The sequence below is a fragment of the Tiliqua scincoides genome, chromosome 3 (genome assembly GCF_035046505.1).
Source record: "Tiliqua scincoides isolate rTilSci1 chromosome 3, rTilSci1.hap2, whole genome shotgun sequence".
Classification (NCBI taxonomy): domain Eukaryota; kingdom Metazoa; phylum Chordata; class Lepidosauria; order Squamata; family Scincidae; genus Tiliqua; species Tiliqua scincoides.
In genome coordinates, this window is record NC_089823.1 from 214509082 (window position 1) to 214525205 (window position 16124).

The 16124-nt window shown below is 48.4% G+C and overlaps 1 protein-coding gene across 1 annotated transcript in view; it reads right to left on the bottom strand.

Moving 5' to 3' along the window:
* The window catches only part of SIAH2 (siah E3 ubiquitin protein ligase 2), a 31061-nt gene extending 18036 nt beyond the window's left edge, over positions 1-13025 (bottom strand). Inside the window, exon 1 of the mRNA XM_066622108.1 lies at positions 12528-13025. Within this exon, the coding sequence (XP_066478205.1) occupies positions 12528-12944 (417 nt within the window). The 5' untranslated portion in view covers positions 12945-13025. The remainder of the gene's footprint in view (positions 1-12527) is intronic.
* Between the last annotated feature and the right edge of the window lie 3099 nt (positions 13026-16124).

The window sequence follows — 16124 nt, forward strand, 5'->3', positions numbered from 1 at the left end:
CCTTTTTATGCAGAGAATCTTAACTAGGCCACTCCACCTTAAAATCACTTTTAGTGATTAACATGATAGCTAAATAGAGCCTCCAGTTTCAAGGGCAGTATATCTTCAAGTGCCAGAAAGTACAGAGCTAAAAACACAGGAGTGCTGTTGCCTATTTGGGGCTTTCCAAATACACCTGGCTGACTGCCAATGAGACCAGAAAGGTGTCCTGCATTAATCTTTAGTCTGACCCTGCAGGATCTGTTCCAAAGTCCATATAAGTTGCATTCATTGCCCTTCTGAACTGCCCATCCCCCCTCTGCCTGTCCACCATCTTATCTTCAATCATGATCTTAGCCAGGATCTCTTTGCAGATGATTTTCCTGAAGATGCTATCTCCACGCAGCTGGACCATCTGGACTTTGCTGATCTCTCCAGCCATCTCTGCACTGTTCTGCTCAGCCTGCATTGTCTTCTACAGCCCGCCCCAGGCCTTCTTGGCTAAGCAAGTGACTCACCGGTATGCAGCTCTCTAGCACCTGCCCTATTGACTTTCTCTCCTGTCCATTGTTCTTTTCCTGCATTTCACCTCATTTTCCAACCAGAGCAAATCAAGTAGAGGAGGTGTGGCCGCCCAGAGTATGCCCACTGCAGTGTTAGAAACTTGAGAGCATGCTGTATAAGGAGTAGCAAAGAAATCAAGCAAACTGTAAACTGCTGTGGTGCTTTTTGTTATTGTTTAAATGTTTTTCCAAAATATATGGCAACTTTGCATGTGTGACTCAGAAAGAGTCCGTGTGCCACTAATGACACCCATGCCGCAGGTTGGCTACCTCTGCTCTACGCAATGATCCACAAATCCCATTCACTAGCAAACTCAGGTTGTAGAAGGCCTACATTTTCAGAAGATGGTATGCTGGAGGCATCATATGAAGCTGCCGTATACAAGATCTAGTCCATTGAGCTCAGTATTGTCTACACTGACCAGAAGCAACTCATGGAGGTTTCAGAGAAGGCTCTTTCTTTGCCCTATTTGAAAGTGCCGGAAATTGAACCCGGGACTTCCTGCATGCAAGGCCAGTGATCTCCCACTGAGTTACAATCTCTCTTCAGTTCCCATATTGTACATTCTCATTTCCTTTCCCCCACAGTTGACTCTGGTCAAACAGGTTTCACAAGTGTTACAAAACCTACAACCTGTACATATAGTTGGCAGAGGGTTCAGTGTGCATATGATGGGAAAAGCTGCCTCTATCGCACCAGCTTCAACTCTCTTTCAAACCTCCTGTTGTATCCAAAGAAATTCATGACTAGTTCAGCACACCCAAGAGACAGTTAGATTTGTGTTTCTTGAATAGCAGTTCCTCACTTCCACGCCATGTGTCAAACCTCCTTTGAAATAGAGCAACATTTGGAAAGTAGTTTGTGATATGGCATGGGGATGTGCCTGACATATGGAAGAAGTCACAGATATTGCTGGGCATGCCTAGTTCTTGGAATTCCAAGCTTTTGTCTGTACTTCAGGGTATTTCTAAAATGTGAATGGGAAGCAACGATAGGATGCTTTGCAATGGTTGAAACTTTGTGCTTCTAAGAAACTGGAGGGAGGTCAGGTCTTGAGATGGGGTTTACACAGGGGTTCAGCTACCATACCATGAAGGACTGCACCATAAGTCTGACAGATTAAGGCTGCAATAGGCAAGCAAGGGACCAGCACACAGCAGTTGCATTGAATCAGCCTCCCTGCAGGCATTCCCCAGATGCTTAAAGCACAGACCACCACATGCTCCCTAGTCAAGGCATTTATAATGGAGCTTTGGTAATATGAAACATTTATTTTATTTTTAATGGATGAGGAATCTGTTTCAAGGCCAGATGGTTAATCCTAAGCACTTTAATTAGTTGACAGCTCTAAGAATGACGTTTCTTCATTGTCAAACAGAGAAAAATCCAGCATGAGTCCTATTCCAGGTGACCTTACACTACAACTAACTGGAACAGTTGGAAAACTGACTAGTCATGCCCTAAGATCTTTCTGTTCTGTTTGGAAGTTACAGGCTTGCCAAGAACTGGGTGATTGTGACATAACCTGATTGCTTCAATTTTTTTTTTTAATGACATGTTTAATACTGACTTAGAGGACAAGCTCCACACTTTCACTGAACAGGCTAGAATACATCTTCTTTGATTTTATGTCAAACTGGTCAGGTTATGTACAGACTTGCCAGTTTCAGTTACCAGGCAAAGCTATAACCAATGTCTAAAGCAGCAAGCTACAAAGTCTCAATTTCAAATCACATCTCAGTCATGAACTAAGTGCAAGTCGGGCAGATTATCTGGGCATTGCATATATGTGCAAATCTAACTTTATACCTGGAACGATGTACAGTACACGGAGACAACATGACGATAGAAAGTTTTTTTTTAGGTGCACGCAATGTGAATGTAGCATGCAGAGCTGCCATTCAAATGGCAGTAGGCCAGCTTCTCTTTCTGCTCCCCCATTTACAATTTAGAATAAATATGGTAGGGCTTCTAAAGTATTTTGAACACTTAAAGAAGTGCTACATTCTATTATTACTGCTAATAAACTTTATTCTGAGACGTTTTTAGAAGCTGTCTGCCATCACACAAGTTGTTCTCAAACTTTTTAGCACCAAGACCCACTTTTTAATATGATACTCTATCTGGATCCACAATTTTTATAAGATTTACAAGATTTAGCTTTACAAGATTTTTTTACAAAGCGGTTGCATGCCTACCATGGCGTGAGATGGGGCAAAAGCCCCAGGCGCTGGCTGCTAGGACCCCACGGACGCCTCTCTGAGGCTCCTGACGGGGGCGGAAACTGTGCTTCCTGTTTGCTGGAAGCACAGTTTATAGTGCCAGGGAAACTCACAGAGGTTTCTCTGGTGTGGGCAGTCACGTGAGGCTCCGTGAGCCTCTGGTGAGTAGGCGGGGGTTAATATCTGCGCAGGGGGGCGGCAATAGCCCGTGGAAGGCACCATCACAGAGCTTTGCCTGGGGTGCGAGGCTGCAGAGGTCCGCAGCTGTTACAAAGGTGATCTAGAAAGAAATATTTTCATTCATTCATTCATTTGAAAAAAGAAACAAAAGATCTATTTCTTATAATGAGACAGCCCTGATGAATAGCTTCTAGGCTTGAAGGGCTTAGTACTGTGATCCAGCCTTCACCTGACCCCACTACCTCTCAACAACAGACTTGGGGGAAAAAAAACCACCAGAAAAAAAGATAGTCAAACATTTATTTTTCTATATTTACACAAGCCTGCAAACTGCAGGAGCTCAGCTCTTTGTAGGACAGCAGCTACCTGCTATTTAAATAGCCTCAGAGCTTGAGGCAAGTAGCTATCTGATCTTTCCATTAACTGTGTTTTCATTGAAAGGTCTGTGCGACCCACCAGAAATTGGGTCCTGACCCACAGTTTGAGAAATGTTATATTAGAGACTTAGAGCCCAATCCTATGCATGACTACTCAGAAGTAAGTCCCATTGAGGTTTACTCCCAGGAAAGTGTGGATAGGATTGCAGTCCTATAAGGTTCTGTTCAGACCCCACATGTACCTATGATGTGTGTATTTAATACATTTTTACTCCCACTTCCCCCAATACCAATTGTGGCTGTTTAAGTAGCTAGGATTGGCATCATAGACAATCACCAAATCCTAGCTGTTTCTGTCTCCTTCCGATTTATTTGTGCTCTGCCTCTTGTGCCTATCCTCCCGTGAAGTTCCAGGATGAAATCCCTTGCCCCTTGTTTCTTCCCGGCTGTTGGTAAAGCATTGCCTTGTCAGTTGTGCTTTTGCCATTGGTCGGGAGAAGAAATGGGGTGTTGTGCACCAAAGAAGCGAGTGATTGGTCACTTCTGCCTCCTCTGCACAGTCCTGCTCTCTGTTCTGCTTTCCTCACCCTCCCAAGAAAAGTTAACAAATACTTGCCTATTCTCTGCAATGAATACATTAAAAGATCTCCAATGTCAATATTAAAAGAAAAACTTTCTGGAATTCTTTAAACAACTGTACAAGATGGTACTCCTCCCCAATCACTTTTAAATTTGGGGGGATTGAGAGAATAACATTTGGGATAAGGTGCTTTTGACCACTTTACATTTCTTTATTTGGTGATGTGGATGGTTAAGCTGCCTGCCTCTGCATTTCAATGCGAGGGGGACATGCGTGAGCAAAACTGTTGCTAAGCAGACAAAGACAGCAGGGACTGTTTGGCTAGAGCACAAGTGAGTGCAGCTTTCAGCCAAGAGCATCTCTCTTTCCTTGCTGATCTAGGCTGGCATCTCTATGGACACCAGTGCTGTGGGGGTGAAGCTGGTGAAACAATGTACAATGAATTTAGGATCCTTAATTTGGATGCAACACGGAAGCAAGTCAGGGCAAACTCTGGTTAACAAACCAACTTCAAAGTATGGGTTCAGGCAGTGTCTTAACCTAGGTTTGTTCGCCCTGAAATAACACAACTGTTAGTTGAAGATCCCAGCCTGGACAATCAAATGGACCACAGTTACATTAAAGCAGGAGTCTCCAAACCCTGGCCCAGGGGCCTGATGCAGCCTGCGGAGTTGACCAAACAACAACCAGAGTTGTGCTATTGGGGTGGAGAAATGGGGAGCTGTGTGCTTTATTTCTTGGGCTGTGTTCATGCTTGGAGAAGTCCTGGACATTTGAGCCCATTCATTTATTCATTCATTGAACTTCCGTCTCTAATGTATTTATTTAAATTTTATATTTAATTTATTTTCCGGCCCTCAACACTGTGCCAGATATTTGATGCAGTCCTTTGGCTGAAAAGTTTAGAAACCCCTTCATTAAAAAACCCATGGCTCCATGTGATGTCCGAGTCAACCCTAAGAAATTGGGGAATGGTTCCTGTAGGTCTGTAAGTCTGCCTCAACATACAAGAAAATGCTTGCTTCTATCAGATATATGTTCACAAAGTGTGGGTTGCACATCTCCAAGCAACTCAGTACAGGGGAGGAACACACTCAACAGTAATTCCTTTCTCAACCCACACATGCACCATATCTCTACCAATAAAATGAAGATGTTTCCAAATGTACGTCTAAAAATTGTTAAACGTGTATGTAAAAACCATGTGTTTTTACACATGCCTTGTGCAGGTTCCTTGCCAGACAGCCTTGATTGGCTGCAATTCCTTGTTGAGTGTACACTCGGAGGGAAATCCTGGTTTGCCTCTGCGTGTCTGAAATGGACCAGGAAGACCCTGGTTCAAATCTCTATGAGGTGCACTGGGTGGCTTTGTGGGAAGTAACTTTCTCTCACTTATCCTAGCTCACAGAGGGACTGCTAGGACAACTGACAGATGTCAACACAAATTCCTTGGAAGAAAAGACAGATAGAGACATAAGTTAATCCATGTCCTAACACCAGAGGAGAATTTCCAAGCACCTTTTGCTCCCAAGGGAAATATATGGATTCACTCCAGCCTCACCCTTCAACAACCTTCATAAAAGAGCGAGCAAGAGCTTTATATTAAGAAGCAAGGCCAATAGAACAATTTTCACTTCCCAAGAGACTGGGCTGGCAGAGGGGAGAAGTTTCCAAGAAATAGAATTCTATCCCTTCAATAGCAACAATATATTTCGGTCCTTTTTGGTCCTTGGGGATGGGGGATAAGAATAGGCCCTCAGTTTGGCTGTACTTGTCGTAAGAGGCAAGTAGATGGAACTCGTTAGCCTGGGAAGGCAGCTCATCTGAGAGAAGGAAAACTCTGATCCCAAACCTCCACTGCCTTGTGGCTACATCCAGTTATGAAAAAGGCTTCAGGAGACAACCTCGAGGCAGAATCCGGAGCCAGAGTCCCCGAGGCAGTTCACGGCTGTATACAGTCATGCTCTGGCAACTCCTGTGACGCCGCTGGAACCAACTGTATTGGCTTCTGCCTTTCCATTGGACCATTTCAGCAACGTGGAGAGAGGGGATTTGCTGCATGGGTAACAGTCTATCCTCCATATCTACTTTACCCAGGCTTCGTGCACTGGAGAGGACACTAACCATCATTCAGAGCGCGATACCATAGTCTTCCGAGACTGAAGGATGCCAACTGTATATTTCGGTCCTTTTCAAATGGGCCTTTTGAACAAGGAACTGCAGCTAAAAATGATCAAGAGGCAGACATCTTTTCCACTGCACATTTATTTCAGGGTGGTGATGCTAACCAGCATTAAGACTAGGTTAAAATGTATGATCCTATGCATGTGTATTCACTCTTACACCTGGGCATGCTTCCACCTCTCTTTACATGCTCACCACGTGAGGTCCACTTGTGTGCTCAGCATACAAATGCAACTGTTTCCTGCATACACGGATCAGCTTTTCCTTCAGAGGACAGAGCTGGACAGCCCTGCACTTAATTGAGGTTTGTGTGACAAAAGAAAGAGGAAGCCTTTCATTCTTGCAAATGCAAGCTGCTCAGAGAGAGCTGCTATAGCGCACCATGTCACAACTATTCAAATATATGGTCAGAAAGTCAGATTAATTTAGAAGTGAGAAAGGCATTTTAAAAATAATAAAACGAAACAATATAGTTTCCAGGACAGCTGTAAGATGGGGAAAGGTAAATCACATTTTTCATTTTGGTGTGAAATTCAGGTGGCGAAAGCAGAAGAAATACCATTGGGCAAATATAGGGTTCATAGATGATATCAATATTAAAACTAGAATATAATGCACACAGCACATCTTGCTGTATTCCCTACACTCTCAATCTTACACAAAAACAAGCTAAGCGTAAGAACTTTAAAACTTTTATAGAATTCCAATGGGAGTATGACCCAGAAAACATTAAGATTCATTTCACTCATAATATGAGACAAATGCAGGTTTTAAAAGTTAAGTACACATCAGAAGGGAAAGTTGACAAATTATGCTCCTCTGGTGCAAGTGCATAAATGTTAGTGTATATGACTTTTAAAGTTTATGTGTCTCCTTCAAGCTTCATATTTAGACTGTTCATGCAAACAGTGCAATGTATAAAGTAACCCTGTCTTGGGGCCCAATCCTAAACAGTGCATGCCATCTTACCACGCATCTTACCACCAAATGCACGCATTTTTGCAAACATGCCATAAAGCATGTTCATGAGGCCAGTGTTGCTCCGCTCAGTGGTCGTGTGGACCACTGGGTAGCAGAGAGATAGGTGGGGGCGAGGGGGGAGGCAGTGTTCTGGAATGGGGGGAGGGTGAGAAGAGGGCAGGGAGGAGGCGTGCTGGGGAGGGAGAAAGGCTGGAAAGAGGCAGGACCGGTGGAACTCTGCTCCACCGGATCCTGAGCCTCCATGTTGGGTCCCCATGTTTGGCCACCCAACATGGAGGCTCTTGATTTTATGGCAATCCAACGTTTGCTGTACAATCGAGTGGCCCCATTGCAGGGCTACTCACCTTACCCGGGGGAAGGGGACGAAAGCTGCCCAGTTAGTGCTTAAGATGCATCGGCAGCCATTTTCGGCGCCGTGGCAGCCCCACACTCCAGGCAGCATAGTATTGGGCTATTAGGCTATAATCCTATCCACACTTTCCTGGGAGCAAGCCCCAGTGAATACAATGGAACTTACATCCAAGTAGATATGCATAGGATTGGGCTCTAATGCCTCATTTTCCCACTTATAGTCCTTAATAGCCTAAAGAGGCCAATAGATTATTGATACTAAGCTTGAAACCACCACATGTCAAACACATGTTAAACGTGTGATTGTGCTACCACATAAGCCCCACTGAGAAACACATTTATCTCTCACCAGATCACAGAAACAGCAACGTTTATTAAAGGCAACTTAATATAGTTCAGTCTCCAAGCAGAGGCTACAAAAAGAAAAAAAAATCACCTCCATATTTGTGCGGGGGCTTTAATGTTTGAGGACCACTGTCCATGAGGCTTGACGTAATTGCAGAGATACTCTCCATGCCAGCACCAGAGCTACTGACAACAATGTGGGAACTCTCCATGGACTTATGCTGAGCCAGACAGAAAGCAGTTTTCAGACATACTGCTGCCGCTGCCCCCCCCCAGGTGCAACATTAACAGGTGAATTTTGGTTGCCTTCATGCAGGGCCATAGAATTTCACTGATTTCACCATCATACACCCCAATACTACACTGGCTAGGTGCTGGCTTATCACACACTGGTGGAGGTTGCTATATGGCAGTCACAAAGCAGCCTCTGCTCACATGCGATGCCAGGCGGCTGGCGGGGAGGCTGGAGTGGCCTCCTGCACCCTGGCAGATGGATAAAGACCTGCAATGGCAGGTAAGGCCATGCAGGAGGTGGAACGGGGCAAGGAGATGGAACGGTGGAGGCAGTGGATGGAGTGGGGCAGGGAGGAGGACAGATCAGGTTTGGGAGGAGGGGTTTGGAAACAGTGGTGTACACCAAATCCTGACCCCCTTCCTGGGCCTGATCTGCCTTCCCAGATCAACAAAGACTTGCATCAGCGATCGAGCTGGTATAGGTCTGGGTTGACCCATGGCAGCTGCTGGGGGTTACCCTGTGGCAAGGGAATTGATATTTCCTTCCCTGAGGCTTCCAATGGACAGATATCCCCCATGGGATACAGTGGAAGCCACACTGGCACTGCTGCATTGTTGCTTGAGGATTTAGGACCCAATTCTATTCAACTCTCCAGTGCCGCAGCCACAATGCAACCCCAAGGTAAGGGAACAAATGTTCCCTTATTTTGGTGAGGCCTCTGTGACTGCCCCCACCACCACAGGATACAGCACATGCCCCATTGGCACAGCTGCATCAGCACTGGAAAGTTTGGACAGGATTGGGCCCTTAGTTACCACTGGGCTAACAATCACTTGTTTCTCCTTAAAGAATCAGAACTTGACAATTTAAACCAGCCATTTTCAACCACTGTGCCACACCTCCTTAGGACAACCCTAACAACCTGTGATTCTGATCTGACAAGCACTGTCTACCAGTTATGAATAGTGGAACTCAACTATAGTGGAGTTCCCTATGAGCTCAATACAGTGTGAAATGGATAGGCAGCCAAAAAGCTGACTGGTCACACTTCTGAGCAGGTGGCCTGAGTCTGGCTTAGTGAGCCACAAATTCCACCAGCTTGAATGTTTGGGAGGGCTCAGTGGTTGAGCACTTCTTCTCCATGCAGAAGGTTCCATGTTCAATCTCTGAAACCTCAGGAAAGGCCCCTACCAGGAGACCTTGGAAAGCAGCTGTTAATCAGAATAGGAAATACTGGGTCAGATCATTTGTTCATTGAGCTCATTATACTGTTCGGCAGTAACTAACTAGCATTTCAGACAAGGACTTTACCCTGCCCTACTACTGGAGATCTTAGGGACTGAACATAGTACTGTTCTACCACCAAACTCCTTCCTTACACATAGAGAGTAGGTACTCTCTCCCACTGTGGTTCTAATCAGGTACTCTCTCCCACAGTGGTTCCCAAACTGGTTTGTGGTGACCCACCATTCGGGAAAGCACTTGTCCCTGCCCCTTTAAGGGGTGGAGAGAGGAGGAAGGCAGCAACACAATCCCCAGGATTGCGCTGCTGAAGGGGACGGGAGGGGTTTTTTTTAACCTACCTGCAGCTAGCACTGCAGTTCTGGAGGGTCCAGAGGTGTCTACAAAAGTGTAAAAAAAGAAAGAAAGAAAAAAAAAACTGGCACTTATGGTTTTCAGGACAAAACCGGAAGTGCCAGTTTTTTTCCCTTTTTTTACACTTTTGCAGATCCCCCTGGACCCGCCAGAACTGCAGTGCTAGCTGCAGGTAGGTTAAAGAAAACCCTCCACCCCCTGCAGCAGGGTGATCCTAGGGATGGCATTGCTGCCTTCCCCCCCTCCCGGAATAACTGAGGACCCAATCCTATCCAACTTTCCAGCACCAGTGTAGCTGTAATGCAGCCCCGAGGTAAGGGAACAAATGTTCCCATACTTTGAGGAGGCCTCTGGGACTGCCTCCCCAGCACAGGATGCAGTGCACGGCCCAGTGGCACGGCTACACTTGCACTGGAAAATTGGATAGGACTGGGCCCTCACAGTGCTTCCAAGTCCCTTGTAGGAATTTGAGAAGCACTGGTTTGACACAAGCAACCATATTTCCCCACACCTTTTCAAACATACCCTCCCAAACCTGGTGTGTTGACTGATGGCCCTTAGTGAGTCAATGGGACAACTCCCTATTTTTGCAAGGTTTCCCCCCCCCCTTTCATCCCAGGAGATTTTCTACTGAAGAATTTAATGTAAGTGACATATTTGCCTCCAGCCTTGCTTTTTATCAACATGACCTTAAGATCTGTGTCAATGTCATTTTAGAATGATTTAGAGTGCATATTGATCAGCTTAAACCTGTGTCTTGGGAGTGAAGCAGCTGTGAAATTGACACCAGTATAGCAGGGGCTGAAAGAGACAAGAGTTTCAAGATCAGCACTGAAAAAGCCAGGTTGGAAGCAGCTCTGGACTCTGCCAGCTGTCATCTGTTTCTTGTTTTCTTTTTTTATTTTAATCCTAAGACGCTTCCAAGTGGCTGCTTTCCCTAGCAAAAGTAGCACTAAACAAGAGAGATTAGAGCATGTCACAGAAGAGGTACTAAATAGCATGGGGTGGGTAGGTGCTTACTGTTGCTGTTTTGAGTCTCATATTCAATCGTGTAGATAATCTGGGCTAGAAATTAGCAATAATAACAGCAATAATAAATAAATACATGAAGGGATTGAAATCGTTTCAGCATGGGGTGCAGATATCAGCCACCCTTAGGCTATAATATTTTCACACATGCGTAAGACTGGGCTGCCCACTTACATTACAAATATAAACTGGTTTCAAATCAAGGAGAAACTGTGGGTGAGAGAACAGAAACACCCCTGGCTATCAGTTCTCTCCCATGTCTGCCCATCTCTGCATGAATGAACACACGGTTAAGAACCCTATGTCTGCCTCACTCCATTTAGTTCTGCCCTTAAAATTTGTCAAGTCAGAAGCATGAAAAGCAGCATCTGAAAAATAAAAGTATCAAGTTGCATAGGTTTGTGCACTTATTTCCATGTTTAAACTGAGGCCACAGTTCTCCTAGTTTGCTGCATGGAGTAGTAGAGGATTAGAACAGGCTCAGCAGTACTACTGATGTACCTCAGTGAAGCTGCAACCCTACTATACACACTTTCCTAAATGTAAGTCCCAATAAACACATAGGACTGCCCTGTGAGTCATGTTGGGATGGCTCCCTATAAAAGGTTCAAGAAACTCTGGCCTAAAATATCTCCTTTAAAGACTCCTGTTTTGCCAGTCAGGCTTCTTTTATAGCTGTAAAATTAGTTCAGCACAGTGATGAGTTAAAGATCTTCAACACCCAGTTTTTTTCCTATCTTTGATAGTCCTTTATTTGGCATTAACATGATAATTCTCCAGTGGAAGGTGACTAAAGCAAGAATGAGGTAGGACAACTACCTGAATCTACAAAATAATAATTAAGAAGGTCAGCATTATACACTGTTTTTTCCGAAGTGCTCCACAGACTTTTATTTTAATAATCCGTACAACAGCCCTGTAAGGTAGGTCTCATGATAAACTAGTATAAGGTGGTAGGGGCTGAGAGATCCTGGCTTTGCTTACATCCCCAGAGCTATGGCTGAGACAGCATTTGTACCAAGCATTTCCTGGTTTACAGGTCAATTTCTGTCTTGACACAAAACTGGGGGGGGGGATCAATGGTCTGTGCTGTGGTCTTAATTTTTCACCTGAGAACTCCTTGTGTGAGCAGCACTCTTGGGAAGCCCGTGAGACTATTGACAAGCCAGAAGGGTGGCTGGCCGGATGTTTTTCCAAAGGGGTCCATCCCAGCCAAGGGGAAGAGGGATGAGAGTACAGTACTGTACACCTTAAGGTAGAGGTGTTTGTTTCCAGTAAGACAGCCCAAGTCTTACTGAACACAGTGGGCTTATTTCTGAGCAAATAACACAATTTCCAAACAGCTCTACCTCAAGGGAAAAGGAGGCTGGAACAGACTTTGGAACTATAACAACAACAACATGTGGCACAGACAGCCTCAGGCTGCAATCCTATCCACACTTCCCTGGGAGGAAGCTCCACTTACTCGAACAGGATTTACTTCCTGAGTAGACAGAAATAGGCTAGGACTGTAAGGCTGCAATCCTTTCCTGGGAGCAAGCCCCTTTGACTCAAATGGGACCTGCTTCTGAGTAGACAGGAACAGGACTGGGCTCTAAGGCTGCTACCCTAGCCACACTTTCCTGGGAGCAAGCCCCTCTGGGACTTGCAGAGGCTGGGCTCTGAATCGGCACAGCGACACCTTCCTGGCAGGGAGAAAGAGCTCCCTGAAGTGGGCAGGGGAGCGACTCTGTCGCATTCGCTTCCCGGTTCGGGGGGCGAGCGGGCTTCTGTGTCCAGCGGGCTCTGAGTCCAGCAGCTGGGGCTTGCGGCAACTTCAGGCGGGCTCCGGAGCTCCTGCGCCCCTCCGGCTCCGCGCTGCTCCCACCCCTTCCCGGCGGCTGTGCCGGACAGCCCCTCCTTACCTTGCAGGGGAAGAGGACGGCCGAGGCCACCTTCTCCATGGCCAGGTTCCGGATGCTGGGGGTGAGGGATCCCCTGCACGTGGGGCAGCAGCTCAGCTTCTGCCGGCATTGGTTGCACACCAGGTGCCCGGCCTGGCACTGCAGGATCGGGGGCAGCACGTAGTCGAAGCAGACCGGGCACTCGAACAGCGAGGTCAGCTCGTGGTGCTGGGGCGACACCGGCCCCCCGCTGCCTTCGCCGCCTCCAGGGCTGGAGATCACGGCTGCGGCGGAGGGGGGCACCGCGGAGGAGGCGGCCCCGGCAGCCGAGATGGTGGCGGCGGCGGCGGCGGAGGAGGCGGCGGCCGGGGACGGCGTGTGCTGCTGCTTGCCGCAGGGCTTGCTAGCGCTGGGTCCGGCGGAGGACGGGCGGCTCATCGCGCTCGGAGCCAACCATCGAAGTGCGCGCAGCGAGCCGGCCGCTCACCCGAGCCCGCAGGGGCCCCGCAGCCGCCGCCGCCGCCGCCTCCGGGGCGCACTGCGAGCCTCCCGCCCGGCCAGGCTGCTCCTCCTCCGGGGAGAGCCACCGGCGGGCCTCTCGCCCCGCGACGTTCCCGAGCGCCGCCGCCTCTGGAGACGTGCCACGGCCAGGCCAGGCCAGCCCTGCCCGGGTGCCTCCTCCCGGGCAGCCCTTTCCGCTCAGCCCCGCGGGAGGACCGTGCCCGGCTGCCTGCCTGCCCTCCCCGCCCGCGCGCCCTGGCACGGGGCTCTGACGCAAGGGAGAGCGGCTGGGGGCGCTGGGGAGGCGCAGCCACGACGCGCCGCTGCGCACTGAGCACGCCCTGCTGCCGCTGGGAGCGAGGCGGAGGCGGAGGCTGGGCGGCTGCCTCGGCTCACCTCTTCGCCGTCGCTCTCCCGCCTCCCCTCCCTGGAAGGCCAGCAGTGGCCGGGGACGGCGAGAGGGGAGCGGGGCGCAGGGGGGCGCTTTCTATTGTTCCCTGGCGCGGCACGGCCGGAGCAGCGACCGCCGACGGCTTCCTGGCATGCAGCCCCTCGCTTCCCACAGCCACGTGGGCAGGCCGAACCGCCCCGGCCCTTTCCTCCCTGCTCGGAACGCCGCCTGATGCGCGGGGGCCAGCTGGCCACGAAGGGCCCGATCCCCCCCCCAGTTTCCCGGTGCCCTGCAGCGGTGCCAACGGGGCGTGCGCTGCATCCTGTGGCGGGAGGCAGGCAGAGGCCTTCTCAAGGTGTGGGAACACCCCAGGGCTGCATCACAGCAGCACCAGTGCTGGAAAGTTGACTAGGATGGGGCACGGAAACGATCACAGGGTCGCTCAGAAGGTGGAGGGCAGCAGCCACTTCCCCGCACTCTGAAGGAGCTGGGAAAATCTGACAAAGAGAATCATGATGGTGAACAGGCATTTGGACTTACTAAGGGCATGATCCTAACCAACTTTCCAGCACTGACATAGCTGTGCCAATGTGGTGTGCACTGCATCCTGCAGTGGGAAGGCAGTGAAGGAGGCCTCCTCAAGGTAAGGGCATGTTTGTTACCTTACCTTGGGGCTGCATTGTGGCTAGAAAGTGCTGGAAAGTTGGTTAGGATTGCACCCTTACTCACTCACTCACTCACAGCCTAATCCTGTCCACACTTTCCTGGGAGAAAGCCCCATTAACTCTAATGGCACTTACTTCTGAGTAGACATGCATAGGATTGGGCTCTTACTTACAGCCCAATCCTGAGCTGCCCAGCAGGCAGGGCTGCCCAGCACCAAAATGGCTACCATGGCATCATGAGTACACTGGGCAGCTGGTGGCAGCTCCTCAGAGGAAGGGGACATTTGTCCCTTCCCCTGAGTAAGGGAAGCAGCCCTGCAATGAGGTTACTCAACTCTGTGTTGGCTAGTTAGCTGGCACAGAGTAAGGACACCTCATGTTGGGATGTGAGGCCCACTACAGGGCTACAGATCTGAGCTCCGGCTATCCCACCCCATTCCCTCCCCCCATGCTTTTCCCAGCCCCAGAATACCTCCTTCCCCTGCCCTGACTTACTTCTCCACTGCCTGGCGCTCTGAGTGAGCACCGGGCAGCAGAGCACCGGCCTCCAACGGGCACTGCCCCAGCACATGCTCACACTGGGCCAGCTCTGGTGCTGGGCCAGTGCTAATGCCCACAGACGTTTCTTATGGTACATTTGTGACAGTGCACATTGGCAATAAGCCTGCACGCACTGCTTTGGATTGGGCCATTACTTACAAGATTTATACCCCGCTTTCCCTGCCAGGTACTGAAAGCAGCTCAAACATTTACATTTCTATCTCACTCTCCAGTTGCTGAGGGGGTATATAAGGTCCCTCCCGTCAATTTTATCTTCATAACAACATTTTTCAGTAGTCTAGGCCGAGAACTTGTAAAACCCCACTTTCATAAGTACTAAGCCAGCAGAGTTCCACAAAAACGACAAGAAGGCAGTTGCCTACCATATGTACATCCCTAAGTTACCATCAACACTGGAGATAAATGCAGCATTTTTGACTCCTACCCAAGACCACATCTCTTAAGTTGCAATGGGGACAGAAGCCCATTCTGTAGTAAAGTAAGAGAGGACTTGAAAGGGGTTGACAACCAGTGACTGGGAATCAAACAGCTCTCCTCTACTTAGCAGGCAATTGTCACTTGCTCAATGAACACCCACTGTTGTACTATGTGCCAAGTATATAACTGGGAGCCCCGGTTTCCTCCAAATAAAAGATGAGACACTCTCAGTGGGAAAAGATGCATGATGCTAGTCAGGCCATGTGGAAAGGCAAGTTGGGTAATCAGGTGAAGGTTCTTGCACCCACTTGCTGCTTTCACCTTAATGAATTAGTTCCAGCATCTGCCCATTCAAGCAGACATTCCTGTCCTTACCTCGATTTTCCTGTGGCATTTCACTTGCATTACAAATAGGCTTAAAGTACTGGTCCTCTAAACCCAAATGCTGGTGTTGTGTTGTGCCCAGATGCCAACAAAAGAGGGACGGGCCATTTTTTGCTTTATCAACGTTAGGGTTGATTGTGGGAGTGTGTTGAATGAATAATGCTTTGCACCTGCAAGATAAATTCTCAAAGCAATTTTACTCATAGGCACACCTGAATCTGACCTGTCCGGCAGTCAGAAAAGAAAAGACTGTGAAATAAGCTCTCTGCATTACAATCTCTGCGCATGAACTGGAGGTTGTCCATGACTTTGTGTACCTTGGCTCAACAATCTCTGACACTCTTTCTCTCGATACCGAGCTAAACAAACGCATCGGTAAAGCAGCTACCACGTTTTCCAGACTCACAGAGTCTGGTCCAACAAGAAGCTGACGGAACATACCAAGATCCAGGTCTACAGAGCTTGCGTCCTGAGTACACTTCTGTACTGCAGCGAGTCATGGACTCTTCACTCACAACAAGAGAGGAAACTGAATGCTTTCCACATGCGCTGCCTCCGACGTATTCTCGGCATCACCTGGCAGGACAAAGTTCCAAACAACACAGTCCTGGAACGTGCTGGAATCCCTAGCATGTATGCACTACTGAAACAGAGACGCCTGCGTTGGCTCGGTCATGTCGTGAGAATGGATGATGGCCG